General features: G+C 39.7%; 1 protein-coding gene across 3 annotated transcripts in view; it reads right to left on the reverse strand.

Moving 5' to 3' along the window:
* The window catches only part of LOC126091856 (parathyroid hormone/parathyroid hormone-related peptide receptor-like), a 453,641-nt gene that overhangs the window by 125,403 nt on the left and 315,090 nt on the right, over positions 1-13,148 (reverse strand). For all 3 annotated transcript variants that reach the window (XM_049907147.1, XM_049907130.1, XM_049907138.1), the window contains one exon: positions 8,683-8,845. In XM_049907147.1, coding sequence (XP_049763104.1) covers positions 8,683-8,845 — 163 coding nt within the window. The remainder of the gene's footprint in view (positions 1-8,682; positions 8,846-13,148) is intronic.

Consider the following 13,148-nt stretch of genomic DNA (forward strand, 5'->3'; position numbering starts at 1 on the left):
TAGGAGGATCAAATGACGTCTATAGAAATGAGACATACAAGGTTATTACAGAAAAGAGGAAATGTTTAAATAATTTAACCCACACAAATGTACTCATTATGAACATCCCACATCAACATGATTAACCACCCTGGTCATGTGTGAACCACGAAATTAATGTTGCAAATGAGTGTATCACTGAAATGTGCAGTAACTTTAAGAATGTCGATATTGTAGATATAAACAGATTGGAGCAAAGGTTCCATACAGTCCATGGACTTCATTTAAATACACCAGGAAAGAAATTACTAGCCAAAAAAATATGTACTCGCATCTCGAAGAAGAGTGAAGAAAAAAAGTATAAGTGACAAACAAATGGAGATTAAGAAGTGCTTTAGATGAGTTACAAGCTGTGCCATCGGCCAGATGCAAATTACCAAGTGGTTTAAACTGATTAGGTGAGAAACAAACAGTCAAGCCATCAGCCAAATGAAAATTATGAAATGATTTAAACCAAAGAGGACAGATGTGGATGAAGCAAAACTTATACAATCTCCAGAAATTAACTCACCTGTTGATTGCCACCAGCAAACAGAAGCCACACACAAGAAAGATAGCGAACATTTTTTAGGATAAGTGCTGTATTAGAAATGCCATTAGATCAAGAATCAGAAACCATTTCAACTAAAGTTACTAAATACCCAGATTTTGCTATACTACACCATAATGTTCAGTCACTCACAAATAAAATTTCCATGTTGGAAGTACTACTCCAGTATGCACTAAATGTAGACATAATTTGCATTACAGAACATTGGCTATGAAATGATGAAGTAAAATTAACCTCAATCTCAGGATATAGATTAGCAAGTCATTTTAGCCTAGAGTTTTCCAAACATGGTGGCTCTGCTATCTTTGTGAAAGAACAAATGAAGTTCTGTGATGTCAGTAAAAGTTATATTGACCCAACTGAAAAAGACTTTGAACTTTCCATTACTAAACTGCCAGAGCTTAGTTTCATAGTTATTAACATATATAGAGCACCAAGTGGAAACCTGATAGTCTTCATGAATAAACTAGAGGTTCTGCTGAACAGGATCTGTACACTAAATATGAGGATAGTGCTTTGTGGGGATTTCAACATTGATTTTTCAAAAGACAGCAGCACCAGAGATGCTTTAATAAATATGACCAACACATTCAATATGATCCCCACAAGACACTGCCCAACAAGTTTAACAGAATGCACAACTTCCATTATTGGCCAAATATTCATATCAGAAACAAATTACAGTTTCACAAGCAGAGTACTGAGCATGGGTTATAGTGATCATGAGGCACAGCTGCTGTATATAGAAATGCCTACAAGTAGTAGTAGTTCCAAAAAAGTAGTTGAAAAAATAACCTTTTCTGAAGATAACATTAGAATTTTTAATCTCTTACTGGCGAAGGAAAACTGGGAAAGCATTGCCACTCAGAACAATGTTGAAAGCATGTACATGAGTTTTCAGAGCATCTTTCTTCACTATTTTAATGTAGCATTTCCAAAATTAGTAAAAACAGTAAAACCTAACAATAATAAGCAATGGGTAACTGAAGGCATAAAAAGTTCCAGTGAGAGAACAAATTTCTGCAGTACTATTGTAAGAAATATAGAGTAACCCAAGAATTCACAGATTATTCAAAAGCCTACAAAAGAATCTATGATAGAGTAGTCAAAGAGGCAAAAATTATGTGGAATGACAATTTGATAAGAAACTCATCTAACAAAATGAGATCCATGTGGAGAGTTATAAAGAAAGAAACTTGTAGTTCAGCTCCAAAGAAAAAGAATGCATCATTAACACTAGAAGGCTCAAAAGTCACAGACCCAAATTCAGTTGTGGAAAAATTCAATGAATACTTCACTTCACTAGCTGAAGACCTCATTCAAGTACACTGTCAAGGACCAGTCCCAAGTTTCTCCAGCAAGTCAGTGGTCTCGACTGCTTCTATGTATGTTTATGAAACAAACTCCAATGAAATTATAAGTAAAATTAAACCATTAAGCAATAAAATACAGGTGATCTTGATGAAGTACCTGATTTCATATTAAAAGCATGTGATCACCACATAGCAAACCCCTTGGCAAACATTTTCAACCTGTCTTTAAAAACTGGTGTTTTTACAGATATTTTTAAAATAGCAAAAGTTTCACCACTGCTAAAAAAAAAGGTACTTCTTCAAAAATATCAAACTACCGATCTGTGTCACAGTTAAGTTCCTTCTCAAAAATTCTAGGGAAACTCTTCTACAACAGGCTTTTAAGTCTCATAAATAAATATGCACCTCTTACAGTACAACAACAAGGTTTTAGAAAGACTTAGTCTACACAAACAGCAATTTTCGAATTCTTAGACTGCATCTTAAAATCCCTTGATCAACATAAATTAGCTGCAGGTATTTTTCGAGATCTATCAAAAGCCTTTGATGTCCTGGACCATTACATTCTGCTCAAAAAAATTAGAAAGTCGAGGTGTAAGAGGTGTAGCCCATAGCTGGTTGAGTTCATACCTAAAAAACTGGAGGCAGAAAGTATCACTTCACTATGAATTCAACAAAATGAATAAAACAAGAAACAACTCATTTCTTTCTAACGAATTACCAATAAAATATGGTGTACCGCAGTGCTCAATCTTAGGTCCACTACTCTTCTTTATTTATGTGGATGACTTAGTTGAATATATGAGTCCCACAGAAACTATCCTGTTTGCTGATGACACCAGCATATTGCTCAATGGATCCAGTCCAGAAACTTTGCAGTCCACAGCAGAAAGTTCTATGAAAAGACTTTCTGAGTGGTTCACAAAAAACAAACTCATTATAAATACTGAAAAAACTGTGTGTGTTGATTTTCATTTAATTCCTCTGTCTAATCAAATCTCTATTCAAGCACAATTAAAAAATGATCCCCTAGAAAATGTAAGTGCCACAAAATGTTTGGGTCTATGGGTTCAGCAAGACTTAAAGTGGGACACACAATATAAATAACTTTTCTAGAAAACTATCATATGTGTGCTATGGCCTAAGAGTTTTAAAGGCTACAACAAGCAAAACAACAGTACTGCAGGCATACTATGCTCAGTTCTACTCACTAGTCCAATATGGGATCGTTTTCTGGGGATACTCAAGTCACAGTGTAAAGGTATTTAATGCAAAAAAGATCTCTAAGAATAATTTGTGGCCTGAAAAATATGGAGTCCTGTAAATCCCATTTTACTGAGCTTGGTGTTCTAAATGTTCCAAGTTTAATCATTTATGAAACTATCTTGTTCACAAGGGACTACCTCCTGAAAACAGGCAAACTGCTACAGAACAAAAATGTACACAACTACACTACCAGAGGGGAATCAAATATACATCAAATATCACAGAACAACCACCTATCAGAGGAGTATAATTAACATTGGTATAATACTACACAATAAGATACCAGAGGAAATAAAAAATGCTACTCATCCTATATTTAAAACTAAACTAAAGGCATTTCTAATAAAGCACTGTTTCTATTCTGTCAGAGAATTTCTGAATACATAACAAAATTAATTGTAATAGGTACTTATTTTTAATTTGCCTACTATTTTGCTAATACTATGTATTATTGTAACTTTTATTTCATCTGTCCAATACCAATTGTACAATTTTTGCTGTATGATAAAACTGGACCAATAAAAAATCAAATTGAAGTAGCCACCAGAAAGATTGGGGGGGAAGTCCCGTCCACCAGAGGGCACGCGAGAATTTGGCCGTGCCCTCTGCTGGCGGAACAACAACAACTCAGGCAGCATGGGCCGTGCCCAGTCAGTTCACATCGGGCATGCCTAGCAGACAGTTCCTGGTTCACACTATGTGAAGTGCGACAGAAAATGTGAATCGTGTTACTACACAATTGGCGACGAGGATGGGATTGTTCTTTTGCGTGTTGCGTCGTTGTTCCGGTTTCGCAGCTTATCCACAGCATGGAGGATTTAGTGCGGGTTTTGTTTGAGCAGCAGACAGAGCTCATGGCAACCATGAAACAAGTGCTTCCGGCGTTGCTCTCCACGTGGTCTGCTCAAGCGCCATTCCCTCCTCCCTTTCCCCCATATGACGAGACGGCGGAGGATTGGGAAGCATATGAACATCGCCTTCGGCAGCATTTCCAGGCATTTCATGTTGCTGATGCAGAGGTATGTCATGCTCTTTTCTTGTCTTGGATATCTCCCTCACTGTATCAAGTTTTGTGGCAGCTAGCGCCGTTGCAGGAACCCTCATCCTTGTCTTTTGATGCATGTTGTGGTGGCTAGGGTCAAGTTCTATCAATGCAAGAAGCAGCCCCATCAGTCTTACTGGGCGTGGGTCGCTACCCTGCACGGTCTTAGTCACAAGTGTCATTTTGTCATGGAGCAGTCACAAGAGTCGTATACCCACGTTATGGTGCGCGACGTCATTGTTCGTTCGGCCCCTGATAGGGAGGTCCGGCAACAGGCCCTGCAGTTGGAAGACCTTTCCCTTGACTAAGTCCTGTCCATTGCTCAATCGTATGAAGTCTCTCACGCTGCAGGTCAACAGTTTGAAGTGTGGTGCGACGTCGTGGTGGTTCAGGGTGGCGCGTCCGCATCCACTGCGTCTGGGGTGGACGACGTGCGAGCAGTACAATCCGGCCATTACGGCTGCTCCCGCATGGTGCATAAACAGAGTTCCAGCCGCCGGCCCCTGTTACCATGCTGTGCATCGTGCTATATACATTATGATCGGTCAGAGTGCCCCAGCATTGGGCTGTTTGTCGCAAATGTAATAAAAACGACACATTGCTAAAGTTTGCCTCAGCCTCAAAAGAATTGAAGGAAGCAGGTATAGAGGACATGGACGTTGACATTCAGGAAGTTTCATTGGATCAGGCTCTCGACACATCGGCACACAAACTCTTTATCGAGGTGTTGGTTTGGTCGCGCCGATTACAACTGCAAGTAGATACGGGCGCAGCAGTTTCCTTATTGAATGCACAAACTTACTTCGACCTTGGGTCGCCCCTGTTGGCACCAGTTTACCGGCATCTACGTGGTTATGGTAAACAGTTCATTCCCCTACTGGGTCAATTCACTACCAACATTACTTACAAATCAGTCACTCTGCCTCTTACTTTTATTGTTGTCAGTGATGCGAGCTCCGCTAACCTTTTTGGATTTGATGCCTTTCAAGCTTTCGGTTTTTCTATCGCAGACACCATACAGTTGGTCTCCAAAGATGTTCCCTATCAATTATTGGAATCTTTGATCTCTGACTATAAGGATATCTTTGAGGAAGGCCTGGGGTGTGTTTCAAACTTTGAAGCTCACTTAACATTGAAGGCGTTGGCTCGCCCATGTTTTCTATGCATGAGGCAGATCCCCTTGGCTCTCTGCCCTCAGGTAAAAGTAGAGCTAGATCGGCTGACAGCCCTCAGGATCATTCTTCCCATTTCTTCTAGTGAGTGGGCTTCACCCCTCGTTATTGTCAGGAAACCCTCGGGAAAATTATGTCTTTGTGGCGATTTCAAGGCCACCATTAATTCCCAATTGGTGGTGGACACCTATCCCTTGCCTCATTCTGATGAATTGTTCTCCGCCGTGTCACGAGGCCAATATTTTTCAAAACTCGATCTTTTGGAGGCTTATCATCAGATACCACTTGATGAGGACTCCAAACGGCTGGCAGTCGTCAACACCCCGTTTGGCTTTTACCAATACCAGCGGTTGGCCTTCGGAATATCCAGTGCCCCAGTGATATTTCAGTGTTATCTTGAGCACGTCACGTCGACAATCCCTCATTGTATTAATTACCTGGACGACATAATTGTCACAGGCCGCAGCACGGAGGAACACTTGCACAACCTTCGAACCCTCTTTCTCAAATTCAGGTCCGTGGGCCTGCGTTGCAACCTGTGTAAGTCGAACTTCTTCCAACCATCCATTGAGTATGTGGGCTACACCATCTCTCGGCATGATGTCCAGCCACTAGGAAGTTTGGTCCAAGGTATCGTCAACCTTCCGCAGCCCGCTTCGCTGAAGGAGTTACAAGATTTTTTAGGCAAGATTGCCTATTACTACTGGTTCATTCCCAGGGCTTCCACCATAGCTTGCCCCCTGTATTGCCTTCTGCAGAAGGGTAATCCTTTTGACTGGTCACCTGCATGCGAGCGAGCATTCACCTCGTTGAAGGGCCTCCTCACATCAGTGCCTTGTTTGGCTGGTTTTGACCCCAATAGGCCGTTGGTCCTAGCTAGAGATGCTCCGCAGTATGGGATGGGGGCGGTCCTGGACCATTGCAACATGGATGGCTCCGAGCAGCCACTGGCGTTTGCATCTAAAACTCTTAGTCCCATGCAGGCCCATTACTCCCAGGTGGAAAAAGAGGCTTTGGCCATTGTCTACGCTGTTACCAAGTTTCACCCTTTCTTGTATGGCACAAAGTTTCAGTTAATCACTGACCATAATCCATTAATATCGTTATTTGGCCCAGCCTCTCAGATTTTGGATAGGGTGGCCCACAGACTGCAGCGCTGGGCCTCTTCCTCTCTAAGTACCTTTATGACATTCATTTTCACCTTACCAGACAGCATGCCAATGCTGACACTCTTTCCCGTCTTCCGGTGGGCCCGGATTCTAAGTTCGATCGGGAGGAGATTATGTGTTTTCATCTGGATGTGGCGTCCCACCAAGTGGTTGATGGCTTCCCGATCACTAGTTCTAGAGTTGCCAGGGAAACGGCAGTTGACCCAGTTCTCCGGCAAGTAGTTCACCTCGTTCAGTAGGGGTGGTCGTCCCAACCACCAGGCCGGGCCTCGGACCCTCTTCAAAAAATTTCGGAATGTTCATAATTTCTCTTCTGGTGCATTGGAGTGAAATACAGTTGGCATCCCTGCACATGCCCATGTTTAATATGTAACTACTGAAGTTTGATTGTTGTATGTCTGTTAGTTATTGTTCAGTGCTCTACTGGGTAGAACATTGTGTCACACAGTTTGCAAATTTCAAGATGACAGAGTTAGAGGAGCAACACACCTGCATTAAATTTTACATGAAACCCAAGAAAACCTTTTCGGAGACACACCAAATGATGTAGGAAGCCTACAGTGATGAGTGCTTAAGCCATACTTGATCTTACAAATGGTTTACAAGGTTTAAAAATGGCCAGGCAGAAGTTAAAGACAACACTCATTCAGGACACCCTTCAACATCTAACAAAAATGCTCATGTCAGGGACATCAATGAAGCTGTACACGCCAATCAAAGACTGATTGTACATAAGATTCCAGAAGAATGTAACATCTCAGTTGGATCATGTCATGAAATTCTGACACAGCATCTTGGAATGCATTGTGTTGCTGCCTAGTTCATCCTATGACTCATAAGTCAAGACCAGAAAAACCTTTGCCTCATAGTTTGTGAAGAGGTTTTGGATCCCACAAATGAGACTGAGATATCCCTTAATAAAATCATAACTGATGATGAGATGTGGATCTATGGTAATCATGTTAAGGCTGGTGTTTAATCTTCACAATGGGCTGGGAAAGGTTCTCCAAGACCAAAAAAAGCTCATCAGGTTAGGTCGAATGTCATAGCTATGCTGACTTTTTTTTTTTTTACTTTTAAGGATTAGTTCACCAATAATTCATGCCACAGGGATAAACTGTTAATCGGAGATACTATCAGGACGTGTTGTATTGCCTGTGAGAAAATGTGAAAAGGAAACAGCCTGAAATATGGTGAGACAATTCATGGCTACTGCATCATGATAACTCACCTGCACATTCATTCCTTTTGGTGTTTGACTATTGCACAAAAAACAAAATCACTGTGCTGCCTCATCCTCTGTACTCTCCAGACCTGGCCCCTGCAGACTTTTTTTTATTTCCAAAGTTGAAAACCCCATTGAATGAACAAATATTTGCAACAATAGACAAGATAAAAGAAAATTCACAGATGGCACTTTGCACAATCCAGATAGAGGCTTACCAAGACTGCTTCTGGAAATGGCACTGGGAGTGGTGTATCAATTGTGAAGGAGAGTATTCCGAAGGAGACCATGGTCAATAAGTAATAGGAAAGCATTTTGTGGCCAAAGGTACAGAATTTTTTGAACAGACCTTGCACACACACACACATTGGGCTTCTGGTGGAAACGGGTGGAGCGGGAGGGGGAGAGGGGGGGGGGGGGGGGCACTGGGAATAGTAAGCAAATTATCACTAATGACAAATGTTTATCAGCTGGTGCAGAAAACCTTGTGTGTTTTTCTTAAAATATGTATTATAACTGTAAACAAGTGAATTGCTCCACATGAAAGCAAGAGATAATTATAACCCATGGAACATACAAATAATTCAACTAGTAAAACCAGACCTCTAAAATTATGATACTGAAATATGTCACTTTTAGCCTTCCAGCCAGTGCAGAATCAATTATTACATTTTCTTTATCTGTCACCAATTTATATATTTATTTAGCATGTATTCATTGTCACTTCTAATTTGCTTGCCAAGTTATTAGTAATATTTCCAAAACTTGAAACCACCATTACTAAAGTTATGTGCATATATAATACCCACAGTACTTCTACAAATGAGCCATGAGAACATCCTGAGAGCACTGTTGGCATATTGTGACAGTTATATTTGTAGTAAGTTATAATAAGAACATACGTACCCCAACCTAAAATGATGTAGAGTATCACACTGCTTCTGTGCGAAAAAAGAGCATTGAAAACAAGATTATGTAGGTAGAGGGCTTCCATCAATATCCAGCTAAAATTAGCTAGGATGAAATATTGCCAAATACTGATTACTAATTTGCATTCCCATACAATTCTCTGGAAGAGACAAGGAAGATGTTAAATATATTAAGTATAAACTATAACAGAAAGAGTCTTAGTATCTGATGGAACAAAATTTCAACAACTCAGTTTTTAGTGTAAATAAAGACCTCCTAATTATAAATTTCTATGATGTTTACATGGAGTATGGTGAACTTTAAAAAGAAAAATACATTTTCTTTATATATTTGCACATTTGAGCTGGTTAACTTTGTCCCTGCATAAGAGACCATCAGAATACATGCACTTTATAAAATTACAAGGAGACAGAATAACTGGCTCTTCAAAAGGAAGAATTTTAAATGTGTCTATCCACAGTACTGAAGGTAAGTTCTGGTCAGTCATTTCATCTCCCTACAATTTTTCGAGTTTTTTGAATGAATTTTTCTAAATGCGCAATTTATGTTAGACATATGTAACTATTAACAGTTATGGTTTTTGAACACACATAACCATACAACTGGCACAAAAACAACATCTTTTAGTGCAATTATAAACTGCAATAGCAGCTTCTACAAATGGTGTTTTTAAATTTGAGACAGTGAACAAGTTACTGGGCTATAACCTACAAGGTTGTTTGACTCTGAGTTCACAGTTAATCATTTTTTCTATAATATTACGAAAGGATGAATAGATTGCTACCTACCAAATAGAGAAGACATTGAGTAAAAAACAGGAACAACAAAAAGAGTGAGTTTGTTAAAAAACTAGAAACCCACCTCGACTGCGAAAAAAGCAGCTAGTGTTAACCTAGGTTTCGGCGTAGATAACTACACCTTCATCAGAACAATAAAACCCACAAGTGCCTAAGAAGACCTTTGTCAACGATTAAAAGAACACCATAGCTATACATTTATAAACAAAAAAAGGAAAACACAAACAGTACATATGTACAAAGTCAAAACCACTACTTAACTTAATGGTTTTGACTTTGTACATATGCACTGTTTGTGTTTTCCTTTTTTTCGTTTATAAATGTATAGCTATGGTGTTCTTTTAATCATTGACAAAGGTCTTCTTAGGCACTTGTGGGTTTTATTGTTCTGAAGAAGGTGTAGTTATCTACGCTGAAACCTAGGTTAGCACTAGGTGCTTTTTTCGCAATCGAGGCAGGTTTCTAGTTTTTTAATATATTAACCAATGATTACTGACGTGCTGTGATGTTGAAGGTTCTTAAAAAGAGTGAGCTTTAGACCAAAAGGCCTTCCTCTGCAGTAGACAACATACACACTTTTGCACAAGGACAACTCATACACAAATGACCACTCTGTGTGGCTGCAGCCTCAGTGACCAGAGAGAGTGGTCGTGTGTGTGTGTGTGTGTGTGTGTGTGTGTGTGTGTGTGTGTTTTCTACTTTGGAAGAATGGAAGAAGGCCTTTTGGCCAAAAGGTTGAATGTACAGCAGTCTTTTTGTTGTACTTGTCTGTGACTCAACACCCCCTCTATAAAATGTGTAGCAATCCCTCCTTTTCATAATATTGTCATTATCCCAGCCCCAATTTTCCATGCTCGTTTCTTGCTGTAGTAAATATATGGTTGCATGCTCATATATGTGCGTTTTCATCAGTATTAATTGCAAACTCTTTTAATGTCAAGATTACTGGAATATGAAAAGGTGTTGTTAGAACATTCGTCACACTGGCAATGACTTGGAATATTCCGCTGGCAATAATAGGAAGGATGAAAAATAGTCTTCTTCTTTTCCTTCTTCTTCTCCACTTAAAGTATTATGCCTTCCTCCAATGTGGTGCCCATCTCTTCCTCGGCCATTCCAGATTCTTTTGGTCTCTACTGGATTATAGTTTCTGACTTATTTAAGCTAGTCTGCTGCAATTTATTATGTTAACTTGTTCACTCCATTTTCAGTTTTGCTTCCTAAATTAAATATCTTTAATTCCTTCCTAATGTCACTGTTTCTTAATCTGTCTGCTCTGGTAAAACCTTCCACAGCCCTAAGAAATCTGATTTCAGCTGCCTGGATCTTACTGTCTTCTTGTTTGTAAATGACCATGACTCACTCTGTAGAGCAATGTGAGGATAGACATTGCTTTATAAAACTTCATTCATGATATTTTTTGTGCCATGTTCTGAAGTACTTGTTCATTGTTCCACGCTTTATGTCATATATCAAAGATATGAATCTAATTTGAAAAACTACACTACTGGCCATTAAAATTGCTACACCATGAAGATGATGTGCTACAGATGCAAAATTTAACCGACAGGAAGAAGATGCTGTGATATGCAAATGATTAGCTTTTCAGAGCATTCACACAAGGTTGGCGCCAGTGGCAACACCTACAATGTGCTGCATGACGAAAGTTTCCCACCGATTTCTCACACACAAACAACAGTTGACCAGCGCTGCCTGGTGAAACATTGTTGTGATGCCTCGTGTAAGGAGGAGAAATGCATACTATCACGTTTCCGACTTTGATAAAGGCCAGATTGTAGCCTTTCGCAATTGTGGCTTATCGTATCGCGACATTGCTGCTCACGTTGGTCGAGATCCAATGACTGTTAGCAGAATATGGAATCTATGGGATCAGGAGGGTAATATGGAATGCCGTGCTGGATCCCAACAGCTAGCAGTCGAGATGAAAGGCATCTTATCCACATGGCTGTAATGGATTGTGCAGCCACGTCTCAATCCCTGAGTCAACAGATGGGGACGTTTGCAAGACAACAACCACCTGCACGAACAGTTTGATGATGTTTGCAGTAGCATGGACTTTCAGCTCGGAGACCATGGCCGCTGTTACCCTCGATGCTGCGTCACAGACAGGAGCACCTGCAATGGTGTACTCAATGACGATCCTGGGTGCACGAATGGCAAAATGTCATTTTTTTGGATGAATCCAGGTTCTGTATTCTTCATCGCCATACTGGTGTATCACCCGGCGTGATTTGTATGGGGTGCCATTGGTTACATGGCTCGGTCACCTCTTGTTCGCATTGATGACACTTTGAACAGTGGACGTTACATTTCAGATGTGCGACCCGTGGCTCTACCCTTTATTTGATCCCTGTGAAACCCTACATTTCCGCAGGATAATGCATGACTGCATGTTGCAGGTCCTGTACGGGCCTTTCTGGATGCAGAAAATGTTCGACTGCTGCCCTGGCCAGTACCTTCTCCAGATATATCACCAATTGAAAACGTTTGGACAATAGTGGCCAAGCAACTGGCTCATCACAATACACCAGTCACTACTCTTGATGAACTGTGGTATCGTGTTGCAGCTGCATGGGCAGCTATACCTGTACACCCCATCCAAGCTCTGTTTAACACAATGCCCAGGCATATTAAGGCCGTTATTCTAGTATAATATATTTGTCCAATGAATACCCGTTTATCATCCGCATTTCTTCTTGGTGTAACAATTTTAATGGCCAGTAGTGTATGTAATGAAAAGTGTGACAAATATTATGTTTGAACTGGAGAAAAAACAGCAAAATAAATCATCAAACATAAAAGAAAAGTGTTCAGTCATTTATAAATTAAAAACCACACCAAATTCTGAAAAGTTTTGATAAATGAATTTTAACCCTGGGACCATTGAAACTATCAATTTTTTTTTTTTTTTATTTTCATCAGTAAACCATTGTGGAAAGATTGTTTATATTTGGGGGCATCAAACACGATCATTGAGTTGTAGACTGAAATACTAATAAATATTCTGTTTTTCAGTGAATGTTATGAATAAATTTCACACTATATAAAAGTTTGGATGATGACGAAAAAGAACAGTGCAGCTGAGATGAAGCTTGTGGAAAACTGAGGAGCAACTGGGCCACATTGTTGAAAACAGTCAGGGATCTGGACTGGAACTTGATGAGAAAAGTATGTTATTATAAGTGGTGTAGTGTATTTCTAATTAGTTTTTTGATTGCAGAAAATAAAATGTAACTTTTTCAACATGATGAAAACAAAGCGAAAAATTTAGAGGACAGTGGGTCATGAGGGTTAATGCTGGATCAGTCTTTAGAACATTCAGAAGGATCAAAGAAATTAGATACAACTGAAATGTTCAGAATGCTTTTGTTGCAAATTAAAGAGGGCAATGCTTCCATCAGTGAATAATTTAGGTTGCTAATGGAGGTAAATAATAAAAGACTTAGCAGAACTGAAAACTAACTTGAAGTTTATAATGAAAACATCTATGACTTAAAATGAGGCACTGAAAGAGGACTTAGTGATGCAACAGTTAGGAGCATTATTAATAATGACAGTGAAAACGATTTTGAGCGTTGAAGGAGAAAATTCAATGGAAATTGCCAATGCTGCCCTTGTGGTATA

This window comes from Schistocerca cancellata, chromosome 1, assembly GCF_023864275.1.
Source record: "Schistocerca cancellata isolate TAMUIC-IGC-003103 chromosome 1, iqSchCanc2.1, whole genome shotgun sequence".
Taxonomy (NCBI): Eukaryota; Metazoa; Arthropoda; class Insecta; order Orthoptera; family Acrididae; genus Schistocerca; species Schistocerca cancellata.